General features: G+C 43.8%; 1 protein-coding gene across 1 annotated transcript in view; it reads right to left on the bottom strand.

The window, feature by feature from the left end:
• The window catches only part of LOC144527732 (cell adhesion molecule DSCAM-like), a 93,430-nt gene that overhangs the window by 27,973 nt on the left and 45,147 nt on the right, over positions 1-20,310 (bottom strand). The window contains exons 3-9 of the mRNA XM_078265961.1: positions 14,971-15,249; positions 14,450-14,725; positions 13,349-13,645; positions 11,769-12,044; positions 10,248-10,526; positions 9,259-9,378; positions 8,313-8,492 (exon numbers count right to left, since the gene is read on the bottom strand). Of these exons, the coding sequence (XP_078122087.1) occupies positions 8,313-8,492; positions 9,259-9,378; positions 10,248-10,526; positions 11,769-12,044; positions 13,349-13,645; positions 14,450-14,725; positions 14,971-15,249 (1,707 nt within the window). The remainder of the gene's footprint in view (positions 1-8,312; positions 8,493-9,258; positions 9,379-10,247; positions 10,527-11,768; positions 12,045-13,348; positions 13,646-14,449; positions 14,726-14,970; positions 15,250-20,310) is intronic.

Here is a 20,310-nt window from a genome sequence, read left to right on the forward strand (position 1 = left end):
AAAAGCCCAGGCTTTATTTAAACGTTATCGTTTTAGTGCACAGCTACTTTCATTTTGCAGTGTAAGTGGCTCAGAGGTGGCACACTCCCGGGAGAGCGGGACAAAATGCAAGGACGGCGAGAAGATCAAGACAGCTCTGTCCGTTGAGGTGTGTGTGAGCGAGGACGTCTGTACTGTAAGCTTTAAAGACATGTCAGCATCCTGGATCTGGAGGGGAAATACATTAAAGCTAAAACACATTTGTGTAGACAGCACATTTTTGCAGTTCCCATTTATTTTTTGTTACAGCGCAAAATATACTATTATTGATATGCTGATACAATGGGTAAACATTTAAAAAAAATAATGCACTAGTTCAAAAATCACAAAACCTAATTCTAAAAATATGATTTATTTTTTAAAAGGAAAATATTTAGAAATAGATAGTGTGATATTTGATGTTTTCTGCTCAAATAAAAAAGTTATGTTTGGAAAAAATGACACCTCAAAGGGTCAAGTCTGAGCATGATCCGCTGGTGATGTAGAAATGCGAACCAACTGGAGTAGACCAATCATCAGAGGTTTGTGTGGGGGGGATTGAGGGGGTTGCTTTTGATCTCACAGCCAATCAGAGCAGGGGTTGACAGCCAGTCACACCCGAATACAGCTCTTCAGTTGGGAGAGGGGCAATAGAAAACAAAAAGATTATATATATATATATATTTTTTTTACAATTGTGTATTGATTGAAATGCACCACAATCAAATGATGTCTGTAGATGCAATCCACACCTGAGAGCGTTTGCACATTTAAGGATGCAAAAAAGCATATATGTATTTTCAAGTTCACTAGAAAAAGCTGTGATAACAATATATGATTAAGAAGTTTTAGAGGGGACAGATTAATTCATAAATAAGATCATTTTTATGTATAATTATTATTCAAATAATGATATCACTATTCAATACATGTATTTAATGTTGCATTATTAATCATCATCACTGTTCATTTATTTTTCTGAATCAGTTACTGACATCAGCACATAGAAAATCAATTTGCAGATTTGTATATTATTGTGTGTGATCCTCTGACTACTTAAGTCACATTTTTGGAATGTTTTAATATGTAGCAGCTCTGCAGTTAATATGTTGCAAACATCAAACTAAATCTAGTTTACAACACAGCATCTTGCTGTGAGATGAATGTGGAAGAAGGCAGAGACACAAAAGCAAACAAATGCTTAACAACGGGAGTGTCGATGCAACATGAAGAGGGCTCAGAGATGAGGCACATGCGGTCTGTACGCCTGTGTCTCCGCACATCAGCTCGTGTCTATGTAAATGCATGTGTGTACAAACGTGTGTGTGTGTGTGTGTGTGTGTGTGTGTGTGTGTGTGTGTGTGTGTGTGTGTGTGTGTGTGTGTGCAAGCAGCCCAGCTGAGTCAGCCCTGAGGCACAATTTGTGGCCCTGTAATTGTTGTGTTGATGTATTTCTTTAATATCCAGTGGAATTATGGGAACAGGACTACGGGGAGGAGCGACGAGAGAAAAAGAAAGAAAGAAAGAGAGGAGGTGAAGGAGGAAAAGGTGAGTCTCCTGTCTCATTAGGCATCAACTCCCCTGGTATCTAATTCAGCCTTGAACACAACACATGGGGCATACAGCACACACGCATACATGAGCTCACTGTGAATGGTGATTTCATCATGCATCCTGTCTTATATCAAACACTTTGAATCATCATTCATCACTCATTCATCTTACCACTGAACTCTTTGTTTATGTGTCTTGCTGGATTTCAGTTGTAGTAATAACTTGCTGTATGCACTTACATCAAGTTTTATAGGACATACTGGCTAGGGCTGCAACTAACCATTATTGTTATAGTATATGTGTATATCTCTCGATTATTTTCTTGATTAAACAATTACAGTAGTTGTTTGGTCTGAAAATGGTGAAGAAATGTCATTCAGTGTTTTCCCGAAGCTCAATATGACGACCTCAAATGTCTTGTGTTGTCCACGACTCAAATATGTTCAGCTGTTACAGAGGAGTGAAGAAACAAGAACATATTCACATTTAAGAAGCTGGAAGTGTATTTCTTTTTTTTTTCTTTTTTTTTTTTATACTTCTTTTCATAAAAAAAGTTTTAAAGCGATGAATCGCTTATCAAAATAGATGGGGATTACTTTAATAGTTGACAACTAATGGATTAATCGATTTATCTTTGCAGCTCTTATACTGATATGCTCAAATGAAACATAAATAGTGGGCACTTTAATAGACTAAATGGTGCTCAATGTCTCTCACACGCACACATGCACACACACACACACACACACACACACACACACACACACACACACACACACACACACGCACACACACACACACACACACACACACACACACACTGCTCCTCTTTAGAAACAAATATGATGCAATGTGTTTATGAGGAAGAGGGGAGGATGATGGCAGAGAACGGTGTGAATGTCAGTGTGTTGCAGTCCTAAACACGTCAGTTTTTCATCCTAACATTATTCCTCGAAATCCAGTGCAGTATGTGTAGCTTACATTAGTAAAAAAAAAAAAAGAAAAGAAATGAAAACATGAGCATTACAGCTTTCAGAAAGCCAAAGAATAAAAAGCAGAGTGTGTAGTGTGTGTTTCCTGCACAACACAAAGTGTCTTTCATGTGGAGGTGAGGAGAGCCCTGTTCCTCCACAGCAACCCAGAGGGCAGTGATGATACGCTTAAGCCTGCAGGGGATTGTGGGGGATAGGCTGGCTGCTGATAGGCTGCTCCCGTGAGACAAAAGCCCCCCCCCCCCTTCTCCCAGGCTCCCTTTCACCTGGCCAGGTTGCCATGCCAACCAGCATCGGACAATCTCTCCTCGCCTTGCCTCTCCCCCCCCCTCTCTCTCTCTCTCTCTCCAGTCTCTCTCTCTCTCTCCAGTCTCTCTCTCTCTCTCTCTCTCTCCGGTCTCTACTCTTAGAAAAAAGGGCCATTTCTAGTAGCCAGGAATAGAACATGGACCTGCCATTGATTTTCACAGGAGTATGATGATGATTACACAATCACGCCCTGAATGTCGCAATGCAGGGCCAAAAAAAGAAAGAAAAAATATACAAAAAGAAATTGTTTCTAGTGTCTTTAACTGCTGGTGCTAGTGATGTGGAAACAGAATTAGCCAAATGGAGGAGTCAGGAGGAGAATAATAATATCACACAGTTATAGCTGAATGGCTACAGTACATCAGTGTGGGGCTATCCATCGATGATCAAAGAGAAAGGAAGCAGTGAGACCATCTCACAGGTTCAATGAGATGTGATGAACCATTTGAGCCAGCTTAATTGTTATTAACAACAAAAAAGAAAGGACTGAAACGTCACGCTCCATAAGAAAAATGTGCAAAAAGAAAAAGGTTGACGATGATGATCATTCGGTCTACAACTGAGGTCATGAGCTTTCTGCTTTCTTCTCTCCAGATGACTATCACCCATGTTGAGAACACTGGGATGTCAGTCTACGTTTCCCTCCACACCGTGTCACTGGCTGCCCGGTGTAAGCCACAGGGCACCCTGGCTCCACGGGGCCACAAGGGCCAGACAAGAGAAGACGAGCTGAGATGTGTATAGCTCCCTTGCCCTGGAGGCACACTGGCAGTTTGCTGGGGAGGGACGGTAGGGGGGAGGGGAGCGAGCTCTGTGGCAATAGCGCAAAGATGACTGGTTCACTGGCCGCCTGCAATGTACTGAAATAATTCCCTTAGCTGCACAATTGGCTTGGACATGGAGCATGAACCGATGTATGCTTGCAGACTGGGTGAGCTTCTGTGCGGGGGTTGGGAGGGAGGCAGGCGGGGGTGGGAACGAGGGTGGGGGGCTTGGGTGCAGATGAGTAAATAAGATGAAAGAAAAAGAGATCAGAGGAAGAGGGTACATCCTTATGGTTGTCTGAAGGACGTTGTGCTTGGGAGACTGCTCAGTGACCACAGGAACATTTAGCTCTTCTCTTCAGTGAAGCCTCATTAAGTGCTGTGGCCTCATCACTGTGTCTGCCAACATTATGATGTCTAATAGGCTTGATTGGTCTTAATTGGCTCTGATAAACAGTGAGTGGCTGTTGACTGAGTCTGATAGCATCCGCCGTGGACTGGTAATGAATTGACTGAATTGCTTCTGTTTTGGAGGTAGGGATGCATGACTGGATATTGCATAAAAAAAAATAATAAAAAAAACATTTGTTTGAGCCTCCACCTGCAACCAATGTCATGACAGAACCAAAAGTGATTACTAGGGAAGTAACGACTCATTTCAGGATTCGATAGGATTCACGATTTTAAGTTCATGATCCGATTTTCCCACGATTTCTTTAACAGAATGAGCTGCTGACAAATGACTAAAACACATTCCTTTATTTATATAAACTGTGCAAAACAACAGATGTGTCCTTTATCAAACGTGCAACTGAAATTGCATTTTATCTAAAATAACAAAAAAATCTATAAAAAATAATTAGATTTTAAAACAAATCCCACATCAAAATAACTTAATACATAGAAACAAAATGTCTTCACATAAATATGTAGTGACATCTGAAGTCAAACAAGTGAAATCTAAAGTAGATTACACCCTAGACCGTTTAAAAATTGCATCGCGATTCATTTTTTTATCTCAACCGGTTGTAATCTTTACACATTTATATCGATTTTTAACCGATTCACGATGCATGGTTGCATCCCTACGTACACAGACATGCACAACGTAATCCTGGTGCAGTGAGTGCAAGCAATTTCTACTGGCTGTTGCACTGGCATTGGCGGTGTTCATGCAGGATGATGCATGGTGTATTATGACGAGACATTAGCCTATGCACAGACACTCATAACAATGAAAGCTAGGACATCACAATAGCTGCAATTCATTTCCCGGGCAGTCCACCACAATAGCCTGGCAGAGTGGGATCTATCTAAGCACTGCATTAGCCCATTACTCTTTAGTAATGGCTGCACTGTATCTGCACCTTTACATTGTGTCTTTGCATTAACGTGTGCACTGCTTTGTCTGTCTCTGTGTGTGCTAATGAGCTTGTTTGCTCACCTGTGTCACATGGATGTCCCTGGCCTGCATATTTCCCATGCGTGTGTCTGTACTCTACATCTCAGAGTTTCAGATTGAATCTATTGATTTTCCACTGTTTGTTTACTGATACATCAAGCCACACTTGGACAGCCAATGATACACGGCGAAGATCATACTATCCATCACATGAGTACTTCAGCCTGCGTCAGCTTGTGTGCCTCCCTAATTGGCTCCTAAGCCTCTTAAGTAGCTGCTGCTGCTCAAGTGGTGTAGGCTGGCCTGGATAAAGAACATAAAAACAGGACAGAGTGTACAGAACATCACAGTGGCCAACATTACTGAACATTACTGCCTCGGACGTTATAGTGCACTGCAGAGGCTCAGCACTGTGCCCATTATGCACATGGAGAGGCAGGCGCGCGCACACACACACACACACACACACACACACACACACATACACACACATACACACACATACACACACATACACACACACACACACACACACACACACACACACACACACACACACACACACACACACACACACACACACACACACACACACAGGGGAGATAGGATGAGGTGTGGCTCCCCTGGCACTCATGGAGATTTGGGTTACTACAGAGAGCAAAGAGACACAAATCAGGACAGCACAACTATCACAACAGCCTGACTCTTTACAGCATGCACCTGAGGGACTGCTGACACACCCACGCACACACACACACGCATGCACGCACACGCACACGCACACACACACACACACACACACACACAGTTTTTCCAGACTCATTTGTCAAACAGGAATCTGGTTGATATAGAAGTCCAACCCAGCAGTGAAACTAGTTCCTATAAAAGGTGTTTTTCTCAAAATGAGAATGCAGATGCAGTTGCCTCCACTGGGTGACCAAAGGTGGAGAGCTTTTAAGACTGTGAAACCTCTGCCTGTGCCAAACACTGATTGCCCTTTTAGAGTGACATGTGGCTTGTTTGGTCTGACCAAAAGAGAATGATATAACACAGAGAAAAGCAATAAATCCTCACATTGAAAAAAATAAACAAATAAATAAATGTATTTTTTTTTAGTCTCCAAGTTTTGGAGGCTGCAGCCTACTCTGTAGGCTAATTTATGCTAATAATTCTGAGCATGTTACAAAGAGTCTACTCTACTTGTTCTGTGGTTTACCACTTTGCAACCGTTATTGGGGTTTTTATTTTCTTTGTCAAGACCACATACGATGATCTTTTAGAATTTTGTAAAATGAAAAAAGGAGGACATGAATTCAGTCTACACTCAGCTATATTATGCAATTACGAATTGGAATCAAGAGTGCTTGAAGATGTGAAAACCTTGTTCTCCAGTTAGCGGTAAGGATTTACAACAACTTCAGAGCATGGGGAACTTATCATCAGTGGGTATCAAAAGGATAACAAAATAACTTCAAATGGATATCTTCAAGGATATTGAATCGTAAATCACACTTGAATGACATAAGGGACTGCGCTGCGAGTTGGTGCCTCTGTGTTTGTGTGCATGTCTGTTTGTCTGTGAGGCAGCGTGATAGGCTGGAGTCAGACAGGAGGGGTCGTGGAGGAGTGGTAGCTTATTTGGCTGTGGCTGGCAGACAGAGAGACACTCAGCAGGGAGTACTGTGCTCTGGCATGATAAGCGCCACGGGGGCATAAGCCCCATCTAGCAGTGACTGATCAAAATGAGAACCCAGCCACAGCGAGTGGCTGGAGATCACACTCACACATGCAAATCCACAATCACGTGCACAAGCAGGAACTCACACAGAACTGTGTATTTTATGTGGAGTTCAGATATACATTATTTGTGACATGGTTGTTTGTCACATAAGAAGTATGTGGACTACCAAATCCCTGTTTTTACTGTAGCATCTCTCTGTTTGAGAAGCTATGGTGAATTAAATCATGTAGTAGACTCTCATGGTTTATTCTTTCAACCTGAAGAGGGCAGTATTCCTATTGGAGGAAAAAAGGGTAATATTATGCCAAAACACTGAGCAGTAAGCAAACAGTGACATGTCTGAGAATTGCATGAATTCAAAGGAATTCTGCAAAAGAAAGTACTTAGCTTCTGTCTCACGTACGTAACGATTGTGTTTGTACAGGACCTATCGCAATAATATTACCTGAACAGTCATTTGATCATCATTGTGATGATCTGTAATTGGTTGGAACTTGAAAAGAGCAAATCCTTAGCTGTGCTGTATGTATGTTTGAGCGTGATGGGTGTTAGCTCCAATCCTTTGATAACGTCAGGGAGATTCAGAACATGGCAAATAGAACATTGGTCAGGCACAAAGGGAAGGACATGTATACATTGTAAGCAAGGGTTTGAAAGAAGAAGACATGGATAACCCATTCAACCCCCTTTTTTCCCATCTCTCAGTCCTCTTTTCCACATGGCAGCTCCTGCCTGCATGCAGAATTCAAGGCTTAATGGAGGGGAGCTAAGTCCCTGGCCACACAGCGAATATATGCTGTACGTTCTCCAAGAGATGCGGTGGCGGTCGCTGCGTGTATTGCTTTCGTGGGATTCATTCAGGCACATGGCACAGAGCAAGCGCCATGACGGCATCTTGCTGGTGGCCTGACTGTCACAGACAAAGCCGACTCCTGTTCAACTCACTTAACCTTTGTGCTTCAGTGTTCACTTTTTTTTTTTACTTTTAATGTTACCTTGGGCTGGGTATCGCCAATGATTTCCCAAATTGATTCGATATCAGTTAGGTTAGGGAAATGTCAGTTGCAATAGCGAATTTGCTTGGATATAAAAAAGATTCTCAGAGAACTTATGCTGTAAATTGTACAAGCAAGAAGCTCACTCAAATGTGTTATTTTATTTACCACGTTAATGTTTACATTAAGAATAGACCCCCCAGAAGTTTGTAAAATATAAGGTACTTTTCAATTATGAAAAAACATATATACAAAGATCAAATTCTCAAATTTCACTTTCATTCAAACAAAGATCAGTTTAAATTGGAGAATTGATTATTTTAACGCAGCCCTAAGCAGCATTAAGCATGGAAAAGGAGAGATGACTAGATAAAACCAGGTGTGACTAATAATTATTTGTGGAAAGCTGACTATAAGAGAGTAAACTGCATACTGTCAACACCCTAAATACAGAGATAATCTGTCTGCGGCACCTTAGATGCCCATTTTAATCTTGCATTCCTATTGTTTTAGGTGGCGTTTTCTCATTAGACTTACTTTTGACGTTGAGATACATGGACTTGCTGACATCAGCTCCAACGTCGTTGCTGACTCTACACAGGTAGAAGCCACTGTCTTCTTCCAGCACGTGCTTGATGAACAGAGAGCCGTTGACCAGCACCTCGATCCGAAAGCCTGAGTTGAGGACGATGGGTTTGAACTGAGGGACTCCGGCGCCTGTCAGAGAGCACAGAGTGGCTGTTGATCAGACTAAGACCAAAATACAGGAAAACTAACACTGGCTAGTTAATACTTTACTCCCTTTTTACAGAAATGCCTGAAAGTTTACAGCTAGCCCAATCACAATCCCTGAAGTTCAAACCCTACTACAATATGTCTGCTATAAAAATGATGATGATGGTGCTTAGATGAAAAGTCAGAGGATCACCAAAGTCATCAAGATTAGCTTTAGATAAGTTTTGTGTTAACAGTTATAGTGTACGAACCTCGGTCATGAAGTAAGCAATGAATGAAAGCAATGGATATTCATGTCCATACAGATCCTGGTTGTTTTCAGAAATCACTGTTATTGTGTCCAGCCAGGATGGGATCATGTAAATGTAGCTGCTACATAATCTCCCACCTATTTCCTACATCAATAGGAATGAAATGCTCTTCCTTGAACTGCTGCTGTTTCTCGTCTCACAGTGCTTGTTTGGACTTGAGGTGGGTGTTATTATGTATTCAAGCTCAGGGCTGTGGACATTATAGTTTGTTGTGTTGGCACAGAGAATACGCTTGCCGCAGGACAAACAATCTTAACATACAATTCAGCATGATTGTCAAAAGAAAAGACAGGCAAGTTATACAGTTAAAAGTCTTTGTAAACCTCTAACACTTTCAACGAACCTGGAAGGGACAGTGTGTTACTACACTATGTAATACAGTATGTAATATGTGTGTATGCACATGCATATTCATGTGTGTCATGCTGTGCGTTTACCTTTAGAGTACTCCCACTGGATGGTAGGAACAGGATAGCCTTCAGCTGAGCAGTTTAGTATCACTGCTTTTCCATAGATGCCATCCTGGTCCTTAGGTTGCACCACAAATTTGGGAGGAACTGCAAGTCAAGTAGCCATTAGAATACAATTATTCATCTCAAAATCAAACATGTATGTCTACTGATCGCTAACAGCTCACACTGAAAGAAATCTCTCAAGGTCTTTCACTTTTTTTTTAATTGTATCCAGGGAGAAAGATTTAAGGACCAATATTACCATACAGATAATCGTTGGGTGAACAACTTCAAGTCATTTAAAGATCTGATATTGACACTCACCACTATCTTAATTGTCACCAGAATTCACTTTGAGTGAGTCCCTAAAACCTTTAGTACAGTAGCAAACAGGGCCTGCAATTAACACCCGACCACGTGCCAAATGTGGGTGAATTTTGCCATTGGTGGGCGGGTAGCCAATGAGAATTGAGTGATTCATTAGTTGTTTTTTTGCCTCTGTTGTTCTTTTACATTTCAACCAAGTCCTCCAAGTTTCCTCGGAGCAGAGGTGGAGGAAGAGGAGTGTGTCTGCTGCTCTTTTGTGGACTCAGACGAGCAGTCAGTACATGACTGTCTGTGACAGGGGAAATCAATAAATAAAAAGATGAAATATATATTCTAAGAGTCAATTGCATTGATTTCATTAATAACTTGACAGCACTTCAATGTGTATTCTGGATAAGTTCAAGAACGATGCTTGTGCATTTCCTGTATTTCACCTGGCTGGTGAAAAGCCTGGGTTGCTAGTGGATTGTTATAATCCATTAGCAACAGTGGCTGGTGGCCAAAAAAGTTAACTTCAGGCCCGGGTAACAAATTACATAAGACACAAAGATCTCTGCTTGTGTCTTACACTTCAGTGCCTTCTCTTTTCCCCTCATCACGTCCACCCCCATTTCTTTCACCCGTCTCCCCCGTCCCCCCCTTCTCACCTCGGACGATGAGCTGGCTCTGGTGCTCTACGGCGGCGGCCTGGTTGCGTGCGATGCAGGTGTAGTTGCCGTTGTGCATCAGTGTGAGGTTGGAGATTCGCAGGGAGCTGGTGAAGTCTATGTTGTCTATGGTGACGCCCAGGCTGGCTGCGATTGGCCGACCGTCCTTCTGCCAGGTGATGAAGACGGGTTGGTCGCCGGACATGACCACGCAGGGGATGAAGACTCGCTGGCCGATGGAAAACCGAGGGAACTCAAACGGGTGGATGGTAGGTGGAACTGGGGATGAGACATTCAAATTCATTTTCACCTCAGGAGGTTTACATCAGGCCTGTGGGTTACATGCCTATCATTTAGGATTAACCACCTGCAAAAATGAATCATAGCATTTACATTAAAAAAGGCAACATAGGCCTATATATACACATCATGGCTGAGTACTTTATAATGCACTCCCATAGCAACTCATTAGTCACAATTCTCTCTTTATTACCTTGTTCCAGTATATAAGCATTAGTGATTTTGCAGAAATGAGAGAAATATGTTATTACCTCTACCCATGTAGAGCTGAATTCTCACTCAAACTGCATGCATATAACATTCTTTCTCACTGTCTTTGGCTCTCTGGGGACACTGTAGCCGTCGTGAGAACCAGATGCTTTGGAAAATTAATGATTTAAAATAACATTAGAATAAGCTGCACTTCAGCGCTTATTTAATTCACAACAAAATAGGCATAATGGGCTCCCGGGGATTCCCTCTCGGCAGCGGTGGAATGCTAAGCAGCCGAGAGGCAAATTAGCCGAGGCGGAATGGCGGCATAGCTTTGTCTACGCTGTGTGATTTCCCCCTTGCACACTTGTTAGCACGTCAAGACCCGCCAGAGAGAAAGGAGGGTGGGGTGGGGGGGCTGCCCATTCGACATCACAAATTATGCAACGTCATTGAAGAGAGAAAGCCATCTGAGGTTATCATCATCTGACTCAGCTCAGCGCCGCTGCATATTCAGATGAGCCCCAGATAAACTGGCTGGGATGATGGAGATGGTGCTTTGCTATCAGTGATGTGAGTGTGTTTTTTTTCTCGTTTTTTTATAGGTTGAGGTATACAAATATCCCTCTGCATATCTGTGTTTTCTGCGACAAGGAAAAGTAGATACTGAGGTGATGTTTTCATGTATCTTTTAAATACGACGAACAGCATGCACGCCAGATGGAAAGACAGAGGGTAAGACTGATAAAGTGATTCTGTCTTAGTATCCACAGACTGAGAGATTAATGATGGAGTTGCCATGAATGTACTGGAGTATGATACAGTGTGTATGTACATCTCAAATAAATGGCCTAAACTGCTTATTTGACACTTGAGATTGGTAATAATCCTGATGGAGTACCCATGATTACACACAGCTACAGTACCTAAATCTTAGGCAATTTCTCTAAATATAAAGTCCAGGCTTACAATCCAGTGTTGAGTCATGAACTGTAGTTATCAGAAGACAGATCAGATTGAGGTTCATACCTTTCACAGTAACATAGACGCTCTGGTGTGTGGAGAGCTGCGGCTGAACCAGCACATTGCATGTGTATTCTCCTTCATCCACATCCTTCTGCACATCAAAGAGCTTCAGGGTGCCGTTGTTCTCAAAGGCCCGCTGGCGGTGGTTGTATGGCAGCAAATTGGAGTCCTTGTACCACTTGATGGAGTAATACGGGTAGCCAATGACACGGCAGTGGATGTACATGTCCCGCCCAGCGATGGCAGTGAGGTTCTTCATTGGTCTGATGCTGGCAGGCCCTTGAAGGACACATTGGAGAGACAACTCTCTTAAAATGATTTTGAGGCGGGGGGGTGGTATAAAATATCGCTGTGCTGTGTTGTGTGTGTTTCAAGACACCACAAGCATGCCTTTTACATGCCTTGATTAATTCTGATAGGAAGAAATACAAACATTGCCAAGATGTCAGACTGCCTGATATCGTTGTAGTAACTCAAAGAACAGGAAACCTGGCTCAGAATCATTACTAGTGGACCCATTCTGCTCTGTTTTTTGCCTTGTCAGAACCAGGGACTCGTGTACCCTTCTATGTGAGCTTGTAGTGAATATTACCTTACGCTCCCACCTCTTCTGGGCCGGCTGTGATTGCCTCTGACAAGCATTAGAGTGGAATGTTCCCTTTCCCCACTCATGAAGCTATTATAGAACCCATTACTCATGTTGCCAGCTTTCGCACACACTTGTGAAAAACCAACAGAATAACCAATAGGCTTCCATAGCTCGGTGTCTATCAGGGAAATGGACTATTAGGCTTCTCTTTAAAGCACTATGAGGCTCCATAGTGTACTTTGAGCACAAGCATATCCTAGGTTGCTACTCTCTTTAGCACGATTAAGGAGCCAACGATGTGAGAAACAGTCATTACACTTTCTCTGCAACGGCACCTGTAGAGATTTATCTTCATTGCTTGGCTGCATTCGGCATCCATGGACCCTCGCTTAAGGGCTAGAGGATCGCCCTATTTAGCCTTACAACATGCAAGAATGAACACAATCAAATTAAACCAACCAGTGTACAGAAAGTACCCTTCCCTCTCCACAATAGAGAAATACTAATAGCCTTGCACAAAGCACAGAAAGCTTGAGCGCCCCAGTATTACCGCTACATGACAACAGCAAGCCAGCCAACCATGTCCCTGTAGAAAGCAGAAGGCACTACAATCATACACTGGAGCTAACAGTAAATCAGCCTAATGACATCCCAATACAAAGCTATCAGCAGGTGTTGGGTAGGAAGTGGGCATTAGAAAAAGTTATGCTGACAACGTTGACGGATGAGTACAGGATGCTGTAGAAGTATCTGTCGTATTATGAGCACTGAATCTACAACATCAGGTTTCTAAATGATAAAACAAACTAGCTACAGATCTGATGGCTAACAATGAAACCCGGATGACAAACTTAGTCAGGCTTTCTTTCAACATCTGCACATCCAGGCACTTTTAATGTAGCCAATTTAAAAATGTATATAAAAAACAGAATAAATCAAGACATGTTGATGTGTATATGTGATGGTGTGTTGGAAGAGTTGATCTGACAAGCACCTCTTACGTTTATTCGCGCCTGGTAGGAAACTGTCCCGGCCGAGTTGTTGCAGATGCAGCGATACACCCCTCCGTCGGGCACCTGGGTCTGGCTGATGTTGAGGTGGCTGACCACATGGCCCTCACCGTTGGTGTAGTAGGAGATGCGGTGGCGGCTGTCCCGTACCACTGGCTCGTCGTCCAGAGTCCACGTTATCCGGGGCTCCGGCGTGCCCTTTACCGTGCACGACAGCGACACAAACTCATTGATGTTGTAGACCTTCTCGCTGAATGAAGCCAGAATCTTGGGGGTACCATCTGGGCAGTGGAAGGAGATACACATGGAAATGTAAATTGTATTATTCTACACAGATTAGTGTCATATTTGATAATTTTTTAAAATGAGAATCTATTCTGAATTTCTTTTCATCACAATACGTTTATGTCTGCTGTATAGAGAGAAGATTCAGAGTGTAAAGCAGATAAATACAGCTCCTTTCTCTGGCTCCACAACATCATTGATTATCAATGTTCTCCTTATATTGGCGTGGTCATGGGAGGCAGACACTGCAGCAACCCAGCTTGTTTAACAGTATGCAAGCCTCTTTCAGAAAATCTAATAAAGCTGAGCTGTACTGCAGCACTCAATCCCACATACACAGTCTGGATTTGAACATGAACACACAGCCACACAGTTTGGATTCACATCAACATTAACAAATACATGTAAACACAACATAACAGTGCTTTCCCTAGGTTTGTGGAAGGCTTAAGTGCACGTATTTGGGGAGGGGTTAAGGGGTCCTTCCTCAAAAAAATGTAATGTCACATAATTTTGGACGGGTTTTATTACCATATCGGTGTCTAAAACATTGGAAAAGCTAGAGCAGATAATAAATAAATATTACTCAAAAAGCTTAAAGACAAAACTTGCTAAATTATTAGATCTGAGACAAGTCATTTAGTTACATACATTTGGCTTAGGTGGTGCCCAAAACGGCTCGGGTGCTGTGCCTAAGCCTCATAATGATAGGGAAAACCCTGCACACAAAGTAATGTATAGTAACTGCTCCCACCCACACCTCATCTCACATCTCCAGTAAGATCACTGTAATTTCTGACCTTCCAGTATGACTTGAACAAAGTCCTGGGCGGACATCTTGCCGTGTCTGGCGAAACACTGATAGGCTCCTCCATCACTCTTGGCCATACCCGCCATGACCAGGTTCTCCCTGTTTTGGCCTGTCATGCGAACGCTGTTACTGGGGTAGATGAGCTCTCCGTTGCGGTACCAGGACAACTGGTACTCCTCAGAGCCGGTTACGCTGCAGGACAGCGAAACCTGGCTTCCCACGCTGCCCTTCACCTTCCGTGGGCTCACCACGACTTTCAGGGGCTCTGTAGGTTAGGGAAGTAAGAGGTCAGCAGCTGGTTTTTAAAAGAATATTGGAATATTTGGCCTCATTTGTTTTCTGTAGTTTTACCATCAGTATTATTTTGCCAGGGAAGGATTAAAAAACACTCTGTGTAGCATCTTAAAGATCTGAATCAGCATCTTTAGATTCCCAAATTGTCCCTGTTTTGAGGCAATATCACTGATAAAAATGAACCCGATGACTAACCACCAGCACATGGGCACTGACCTTTCACCAGCAGCCTGCCAACCACCTCAGCATTTCCGTACGCATTCCACACCTCACAAACATATGTGCCTGTGTCGCTAGGCTGGGCCCTCTCTATCAGCAGGCCTGTCACACTCTGTCTGAAGCGAGTGTCGGGCTCCAGCGGCCGGTTGTCCTTTAGCCAGCGGTATTTAGGTGCGGGATGACCGGAAGCCTTGCAGGGCAACTCCACTCGATGAGACGACATCACCTCACGACGCTCAAAGCTGTCCAGGATGTGGGGTGCTGAGTTGGTGGGATCTGCATGGAGGAAATAGGGTATAGTGAGAGGTTCGAATTAAACTTGTTGTCACTTCTGAACAATTTTCAAACCCAAATTTTGATGCATACTGTATCACATACCACAGAGAGTTTAAACTGGGATGATTATTTATCCCTGAATACTGGTTTCTGGCTAAAAGCTAATTTGTCTTAATCAGGGGTCTTCAACGTTTTTTAAGCAAAGGACCTATTAACTGAAAGAGAGACCCCCTACTACATATATTGTATAAGTTGCATTAGGGCGGCCTAAGGCCTTTAAACATACCTTTTTAGTGCATAGAATACTAAGCTATTAAAATAATAATTGTTGCCATCATTTTATAAATCATGTTTTAATGTTAAACATCCATGTGGCACATGGAATTATTAGGATGCATCTGTTGGTGGCTATCTTGACTATCTTTTTACCTATAGTAAGCCTATCAATGTTTTTTTCACAAATAGGCTGATTTATATTTGCTAATAATATGTTGGATTCATGATAAGACATTTTACATTTTTTTTTTAATTTCAAGAATTTGGTGGGCCCCCCTGCAGTAACTCTGAGGACCCTCTAGAATCAGAATCAGAATCAGAATCAGAAAGGGTTTTATTGCCATGTACGTTGTTTAACACATACAAGGAATTTGTTTTGGTGTTGTTGGTGCACATCACACATTCTCTAGATGGAATATTAAACAATATAAGTATAGGTATAAACAATGTAAGTATAAGTATATGTACACAGTATGTATTAAATTAAAAATAAAGATAGAAATAAAAAAATAAAACAAATAAAGAGCAAAGAGCATTACAGCAGAGAGAGAACAGTGGCATGAAGAGCCAGGGGTGGAGAGTCAGGGTGGTTTCCGGGCCTTGTTAATAAGGCTAGTGGCGGAGAGGAAAAAGCTGTTCATGTGACGTGAGGTTTTGGTCCTGATGGACCTCAGCCTCCTGCCAGAGGGGAGTGTCTCAAAGAGTTTGTGTCCGGGGTGGGAGGGGTCGGCCACAATCTTACCAGCACGCTTCAGAGTCCTGGTGGCGTAAAGGTCCTGGAGCGGCGGCAGATTGCAGCCAATCACCTTCTCTGCAGACCGAATGACACGCTGCAGTCTGCCCTTGTCCTTGGCAGTGGCAGCAGCGTACCAGATGGTGATGGAGGATGTGAGGATGGACTCAATGATGGCTGTGTAGAAGTGCACCATCATTGTCTTTGGCAGGTTGAATTTCTTCAGCTGCCGCAGGAAGTACATCCTCTGTTGTGCTTTCTTCACGAGGGAGCAGATGTTCAGCTCCCACTTGGGAGATGGTAGTTCCCAGGAAGCGGAAAGACTCAACTCAGCCACAGAGGGTGATGGGGGCAGGTGGGGCTGGGTTCTTCCTGAAGTCCACAACCATCTCCACTGTCTTTAGAGCGTTGAGCTCTATATTGTTTTGGTTGCACCACTTCACTAGGTGGTCAGCCTCCGACCTGTAGGCGGACTCGTCTCCATCAGAGATGAGTCCGATGAGGGAGGTGTCGTCCGCAAACTTCAGAAGCTTGACGGACTGGTGACTGGAGGTGCAGCTGTTGGTGTACAGGGAGAAGAGCAGAGGAGAAAGAATGCAGCCCTGGGGCGATCCAGTGCTGATGGTCTGTGAGTTGGAGACGTGTTTCCCCAGCTTCACATGCTGCTTCCTGTCAGACAGGAAGTCAGTGATCCACCTGTAGGTGGAGTCAGGCACACCAAGAAGGGAGAGTTTCTCCTGGAGCAGAGCCGGAATGATGGTGTTAAAGGCAGAGCTGAAGTCCACAAACAGGATCCTGGCATAGGTTCCTGCGGAGTCCAGGTGCCGGAGGACTGCATCATCTACAGACCTATTGGCTCTGTAGGCAAACTGCAGAGGGTCCAGGAGGGGGTCTGTGATGGCTTTGAGGTGTGAAAGCACAAGGCGCTCAAAGGACTTGAGCGCCCTGACCACAGAGGTCAGGGCGACGGGTCTGAAGTCATTAAGTCCTGTGGTCCTTGGCTTCTTGGGGACAGGGATAATGGTTGAGGTCTTGAAACAGGCTGGCACGTGACATGTCTCCAGTGAGGTGTTAAAAATGTCTGTGAACACTGGAGACAGCTGATCAGCGCAGTGCTTCAAGCTTGATGGGGAGAAAGCATCCGGTCCAGCAGCTTTCCTGGGGGTTCTGACTCCTAAAGAGTCTGTTGACGTCCCTCTCGTGGATGGAGAGAGTCGTCACTGAGGTGGGAGGGGGGGACCTTTAAGGAGGGCATTGGTGGGGGGGCCCAGGACCCTGTTGAGGTGGGGGAGGTGGAGGTGATGCACAGTGGCTGTAGCTGTAGGGAGGTGTCGTGGGGGATGGTGTCAGGACTGTCCTTTTGTCTTTCAAATCGACAGTAGAACTCGTTCAGGTCGTTGGCTAGGTGTCGGTCATTGAAGGAGGAGTGGGGGGTTTTAAGCTTATAGGGGATGATCTGCCTAAGTCCTTTCCAGACAGTCGCAGCGTCGTTAGCAGAGAACTGGTAGCGTTGGAGCTTCTCAGAGTACCGTTGTTTAGCCTCCTTCACTGCCTTGCTAAACTTGTACTTCGACTCTTTAAATCTGTCTTTGTCCCCACTCCTGAACGCCTCTTCCTTAGTCAGCCTTAACCTTCTGAGTTTGGCTGTGAACCAGGGTTTGTCATTGTTGAAACTCACCCTGGTGCTTGATGGAACACAGCAGTCTTCACAGAAGCTGGTGTATGACGTCACAGCCTCTGTGTACTCATCCAGACTGTTGGTAGCAGTCCTGAACACATCCCAGTCAGTAGAATCCAAACACGACTGGAGATCCTCCACAGCCTTAATGGTCCACTTCCTTGATATCCTCACTACAGGTTTTCAGAGCTTTTGTTTCTGCCTGTAGGCAGGGATCAGGTGAACCATGACGTGGTCAGAGTGTCCAAGTGCAGCACGGGGGACAGCGTGATAAGCATCCCTGACTGTGGTGTAACAGTGATCCAGAATGTTCTCCTCTCTGGTCGGGCATTCAATATGCTGTCTATATTTAGGGAGTTCATGAGTGAGGTTCCCTTTATTAAAGTCTCCAAGGACAATAACTAGGGAGTCCGGGTTGGTCCGCTCCGCGCACAGTATCTGGTCGGCGAGCATGCGCTGTGCGTCCTGCACGTTGGCCTGCGGTGAGATGTAAACACCGACCAGAATGAATGACGCAAACTCACGGGGTGAATAAAAAGGCTTACAGTTTATGATGAAATAATCCAGGTCAGGAGAACAATGCTGCTGGATCACTGTCATGTCGTTGCACCAGCCGCTGTTGATGTAGAAACAGATTCCTCCACCTTTAGTTTTGCCGGAGAGGTCCGTGTCTCTGTCCGCTCTGTAGAGTTGGAAGCCTGCCAGCTGCAGCGCAGAGTCCGGTATTAATCCACAGAGCCACGTCTCCGTGAAGCACAAAACAGCAGATGAAGAAAAGTCCCTGTTTCTCACCAACAGCAGTTGTAATTCCTCCAGTTTGTTGGGCAGTGAGCGCACGTTAGAGAGGAATATTCCCAGTAACGGTGTGCGTAATCCTCGCTGGCGGAGACGCACAAGCGCACAGGCCCGTTTCCCTCTCCTCCGGCATTTCGCTGCGTGAGCAAAGGTGAGCGCACCTTTGACCAGAATGTCCAAAATTTCCAGTAAAGGGAGAAGAAAAGTGGGAAATAAGTCAGATGGTGTTGTTCCCCTGAAGTTCACGAGCTGTTCACTGGTGAATGAGATACGGGTACCATCGCAAGAAGCAAAGTTAAAACACAAAACAAAACAAAATAGAGTGGACCAACACACCGTGTCACCATTCTGTGGCGCCATCTTTACATCTAGGGGTCCCAGACCCCCTGTTGAGTATCTCTAAAGTCTAAAGTATCTATTGTGTGTGTCTACTGTTTCATGGTTAGTAGGATCCATATGATCCCGGATATGTAAACCTGCAACAAGCTCATCTGCTGCTAACACAGTCAAAGCTGTGAAACTGAAAAGAAAACCATTGTTAAACATACAAAGTAGGGACTGATTAGCACTTAGTGTGTGGTCTTTATGTTATTAATGATGCCTCATGTTTCAGATGTCCTCTGAAACAGCAGCAGTCAATACTTCTTTGCACAGAGCATTTGTTTTATATCTCTTTACCTCAACAAGTCCATGGTTAGCTGCTGCTCTGTGCACACAAGAAAATACAGCAGGCTCTATTTTCACGAACCCAGCAACGCAGCCAGATCAAAAACCATGTTCTGTGGTTGTTTTACAACAGTCTGATAGTTGCACAAAATGATTGCAAAAAAAATGGATCTGCCGTGCGTTATTGTGTCTTGACAGTGACATCGTCACTTCAGTTAGAGACTGCATATGGAACAGATACCTGCTGCTCTCAGATGACTTTAAAGACAGTCCCCAGCGTGAGGCAAAGGCCTTCACTAGGTGCTATAGGCTATGACAGACAGAGCTTTAGTATGCCTAGCTGGAATTAATGCCTCAACAGCTTGTTAAAAAAAATCATCAAAGTTTGATCATGTTGCAGCATAAAGTTATTGTTGCTGTCACATCAATGAACTAAATTACACGTTACCAGGTAAAAATGATCAAAAAACATTGCAAACCTCATTGTGAATCTGTTACATTCCATTCTGTGAAAAGCCTCTCTCATCTGTTTTAATTGGTATCATAAATTGTTAGACTGTTTTCCTTCCTGAAGATTTATCTGCGTGAACCTACCTACTGGTGCCTCTTTCTTATCTATCTACTCTCACGTCATCGAAGTGAATGGAGCGATTGTTAGAAAATGTATGTATCCTTGTGTGTCTCATTAAACCTTTAGAACATTGTGAACTGAACCCTGCTTCGTGTCACTCTGTTCTCAGAGATCTCGTAACTGCATCCAGAATCAACTCACAGAGGTCAAGGCGGTAGATGATACGATACGAACCACGAAACAATCGTGATCGGATTTGTTTCACAGCAACCACCAAACAGAATTCAGTAAGTTAGCGGTTTAACATTTTTAAGTGAACTCAGGGTGATTATTTAGCATCAT

This window comes from Sander vitreus, chromosome 13 (genome assembly GCF_031162955.1).
Source record: "Sander vitreus isolate 19-12246 chromosome 13, sanVit1, whole genome shotgun sequence".
NCBI classification, from domain to species: Eukaryota; Metazoa; Chordata; class Actinopteri; order Perciformes; family Percidae; genus Sander; species Sander vitreus.